At 42.4% G+C, this 4966-nt stretch overlaps 1 protein-coding gene across 1 annotated transcript; it reads left to right on the top strand.

The window, feature by feature from the left end:
• Nucleotides 1–288: 288 nt before the first annotated feature.
• On the top strand, nt 289–708 carry LOC139748894 (protein FAM200B-like). Its single transcript, XM_071662258.1, has one exon. The coding sequence runs from the start codon at nt 289–291 to the stop codon at nt 706–708; it is 420 nt and encodes a 139-aa protein (XP_071518359.1).
• Nucleotides 709–4966: the final 4258 nt, after the last annotated feature.

The following is a 4966-nucleotide window of genomic DNA, read 5'->3' as shown; positions in this document are numbered from 1 at the left end:
TCGAGGAGGATGAGCATTCTCCGCGTGACTCCTTCTTCTGTTTCCCCCTTTAGAAAGTCAAAATACAAGGAGGGGAGGGTTTCTGGCTCCCCGCTCCCGTCCCCTTTAGTCGCCTTTTACGACACGTGAGGAATGCGTGGGAAGTATTCTTTCTCCCCTGTCCCCAGGGATATATATATATATATATATATATATATATCAGGATTGAATTCCAGAGGGAACAACAGTTGCAGTATGAACCTGAGTTCCTGAAATGCGGCCTCAGTGAGCTGAGAGAGAGATCGAGCCATGCTCGTCCTCACACAGTGTGGCCAGTGCCTGCAAGTCCTCACCAACGAATCTGTGAAGGAAAACAAACTAAGATGTCACTTATGTTCAGCTCATCCAAACTTTGTTGAAAATCCACTAAGTTATTGGAAGGATAAGGAAGAGCAGGTAAGACGAAGGCGGAGTGATGCTCCTTCAGGCTCAGCTTTTTGTTTGGAGAAAGTTTCTCTTGCGTCCTTTGAAGTAGCATGGCGAATTGCAAGATGCAAAAAGCCTGTGGTAAAAACTGCTGGTGGAGCAGATGTTGCTAAGACCGTTGACCTGGTGCCACTTTCTAACATCAGCATCAAATTACGAATTGATCTCTTGTCATTAGGTAGTTTGGATCAACGAACTGTGGCGCTGAAAAGTGATCGAAAAGTATTCATTGCAGATAGATGAATCTGTGGACATTGCTGGCGAACCTCAGCTCATGGTTTTTGTGAGGTAGAGACGAGATGACAGAACTGTGAAGGAATATCTGTTCTGTAGTGCCTTGTCAACAACCACCATCACCACTGGTGGAGACATCTTTGTTATGATGGACAATTTTTTCATGAAACACAACTTAGGTTGAACTGTTTGGCTGAATGTAGTGATGCAGCTTCATCTCTGATGGGAAGTCATGTAGGTTTTGTAACTCGAACTAAAAGTGAAAATCCTGACTGATGTCATAATGTTTCACTGTTTCTCACAACGGGAAAACATGGTCACTCAACATCTCCAGCCGGAACTCCACGTGGTACTACTGAGTGATGCTATGCAAATTGTGACTATCATCAAAACCAGAGCTGTGAACTGCCGTATTGTTCATGTGTGAAGTGATGGGATCATATCACCAGGACTTGATCTTCCAACTCTGATGTCCGCTGGCTGTCTCGAGGGCACGTTTCTGGACGGGGTATTGTACTAAAAACTGAAACAGAAGTTTTCCTCCAAGAGAAGAAGCTTAAGCTGGCCGACGCTTCAAAGATCCTGCTTGGATGGCAAAGGTAGCTTATTCAGGCGACATCTTCAGGCGTCTGATTGATCTGAACTCAGACATAGAAGGTCGAAATCAAACTATAACGGACATTAGTGAACATAATTGCTTCATTCAAGACGAAACTTGGACTTTGGAACGAAGGATTAGCCAGGGGAAAACCGTCTGCTTTTCCAGAAGTGAGTGAGTGCAGCAGTGCTGGACGAGTCGTCAGACGCACACACACACACACACACACACACACACACACACACACACACATGTATATATATATATATATATATATATATATATATATATATATATATATATATATATATATATATATACTTATGAATACACATGAACTTATTTCATACTTGCTCGCCGTTGTCCATTCCAGACGCCACCCCGCTCCACAGGAAACAACACATATGCATAAAGGCAAAGAAAAGAATATATAGAGATTTTCTTCCTCACACCTGATCACCTCCCCCGCGTCAGCAAGGTAGCGCCAGGAAACAGACAAAGGTCACATCCGCTCATTGCCATACATGAGCTGTTATGAGTAATGCATCGAAACCCAGCTTCCTATCCACTTCCAGTCCCAGCAAACCAACAGACCTTTCCATGGTTTACCCCAGACGTTTCACATACCCTGGTTCAGTCCATTGACAGCATGTTAACCCCAGTATACCTCATCGTTCCAGTTCACTCTAATCCATGCACTCCTTTCACCCTCCTGTATGTTCAGGCCCCGATCGCTCAGAATCCTTTTTGCTCCATTCTTCCACCTCCAGTTTGGTCTCTCGCCTCTCCTTGTTCCCTCCACCTCTAACACATATATCCTCTTTGTCAACCTTTCCTCACTCATTTCTTCCGTATGTCCAAACCATTTTAACACGCCCTCTTCTGCTCTCTCAACCACACTCTTTTTATTGCCACACATCTCTCTTTTCTTTTGATTACTTACTTGATCAAACCACCTCACACCACATAGTGTCCTCAAACATTTCATTTCTAACACATTCACCCTCCTTCGAACAACCATATCTAAAGCCCATTCCTCGCAGCCCTATGAAATTGTTGGAATTACTATTCCCTCAAACATACCCATTTTCGCCCTGCGAAATAACGTTCTCTCTTTCCACACATTCTTCATCGATCCCAGAACCTTCACTTCCTCCCCCACCCTATGACTCACTTCCGCTTCCGTAGTTCCATTTGCTGCTAAGTCCACTCCCAGATATCTAAAACACTTCACTTCCCCCATTTTATCTCCATTCAAACTTGTATTCCGACTAACTTTTCTATCAACACTGCTGAACCTAATATCCTTGCTTTTATTCACATTTACTCTCAACTTTCTCCTCTCACACGATCTTCTAAATCAGTCATCATCTTCTGCAGTTTCTCGCTCGAATCAGTCACCAGCGCTGTATCATCGGCGAACAACTTCCCAGGCCCTCTCATTCCCCACGGACTGCATGTTCGCCTCTCTCTCCAAGACTTTTGCATTTACCTCCCTCACCACCCCATCCATAAACAGATTAACAACCATGGTGACATCACACGCCCCTGCCGCAGACCAACCTTCACTGGAAACCATTCATTCTCCTTTCTTCCTACTCGTACACACGCCTTACACCCTTGATGAAAATTTCTCTGCTTCTAGTAGCTTACATCCCTTACCATATATGCTTAAGACCTTCCACAAAGCATCACTCTCAGCCATATCATATGCCTTCTTCAGATCCGTAAATGCCACAGGCAAATCCTTATTTTTTTTTTGTGAGCATTCAAGAGGATGGTGCTGGGGTTGAAAAAAAGAGGGCAAATAAGAGTTAAGGTGAGAGAGAATCATTAAACAATAGGGAGAATAGAAAGATGCTTTGGAACGAGGTAAATGATGTGCGAAAGACAAGAGAACGAATTGGAATATTGATGAAGGGAGGAAGGGATTACAGGTAGGGATGAAGTGAAGAGGAGATGGAGTGAGTATTTTGTGAGATTGTTAAATGTGTTTGATGATAGAGTGGCAGATGTAGGGTGTTTTGGTCTGGGTGGTGTTCGAATTGAGAGAGTCATGGAGAGTGGTTTGGTGAAGAGAGACGAGATAGTTAAAGCCTTGCGTAAGATGAAATGCGGCAAGACGGTTGGAGTGGATGATATTGCAGTTGAATTTATTAAGAAAGGGGATGACTGTGTTGTTTGTTGGTTGGTAAGGATATTCATTGTATGTATGGATCATGGTAAGTGCCTGAGGATTGGCGGAATGCATGTATAGTGCCATTGTATAAGACTAAAGGGGATAAAGATGAGTGTTAAAACTGCAGAGGCATAAGTTTGTTTAGTATACCTGTTAAGTTGTATGGGAGGGTATTGATTGAGAGGGTGAAGGCATGCACAGAGCATCAGACTGGAAGGAACAGAGTAGTTTCAGAAGTGATAGAGGATGTGTGGATCAGGTGTTTGCTTTAGATTATTGATATTATTAATATGTAAATACCTCTTGAAAACATGTTTATGATAACGCTTATTTGTGCATGTGATAAAGAGCAGGAATTTTTAATATCTTTTCGGGACTGAGAGGGAGTGTGGCCACACAGGTGGCCCCTAGTGTATGTAGGTGTTTGTCTGCTGACGTAAACTTTACATTTGGAAGCGTAATTATTTTGCATATGATCGTTGCACAGTCAGCTGTGAGGAAGGGTGAGTAGCTTGTGCATGATGTGTGGCGTGCTCAACACTGGGACACATCTACGGATTCCATAAGGATTACAAATCGATCCTTTAGGGAATATTTGTTATTTCCTTACAGAGATTAAAATGATTATAACTTTCTGGTCATAGATGAACTTGACACGATTAATTCCAAGACTGTTTAACCCGGCGAAGCTCGCTACATGAAAAAGAGAAATCCGCAATGAATGAACTATAATTGCCAGCTAATGGAACACCCGGTTATTTGTTTGCTTATAAATAGCCACCTGTGTTGCGTGCAGGTCCGGTGTATAGACTGACCACATATCTGTAATATTCAACAAACAAAAGCAACTTATATCTGTCCATGTGTTGGGTTACATGAGCAGGTGTAACACTTACCACTTTACTTAGTGATATTAATTCATATTTCACAAATAATTACAGAAATTTCATAGATCCGGAGACGCGGTTATACTGCTGTAACCTTTCATTACCCGGAGATAATGACCAATGGAGGAGATAATGATAATGACCAGTGGAGGAAAAAATGATAATGACCAGTGGAGGAGATAATGATAATGACCAATGGAGGAGATAATGATAATGACCAGTGGAGGAAAAAATGATAATGACCAGTGGAGGAGATAATGATAATGGTGATAATGACCAATGGAGATGATAACAGTGACCAGTGGAGATGATAATGACCAGTGGAGATGATAATAATGACCACTGGAAATGATCATAACGACCATTGGAGATGATGATAATGACCAGTGGAGGAGATGATGATAATGACCAGTGGAGGAGATGATGATAATTACCAGTGGAGGAGATGATGACAATGACCAGTGGAGATGATAATAATGACCAGTGGAGGAGATGATGATAATGACCAGGGGAGGAGATGATGATAATTACCAGTGGAGGAGATGATGATAATTACCAGTGGAGGCGATAATGATAATTACCAGTGGAGGAGATGATGATTTT

Source organism: Panulirus ornatus, chromosome 6, assembly GCF_036320965.1.
Source record: "Panulirus ornatus isolate Po-2019 chromosome 6, ASM3632096v1, whole genome shotgun sequence".
NCBI classification, from domain to species: Eukaryota; Metazoa; Arthropoda; class Malacostraca; order Decapoda; family Palinuridae; genus Panulirus; species Panulirus ornatus.
This window is presented reverse-complemented; position numbering and strand designations above follow the sequence as displayed.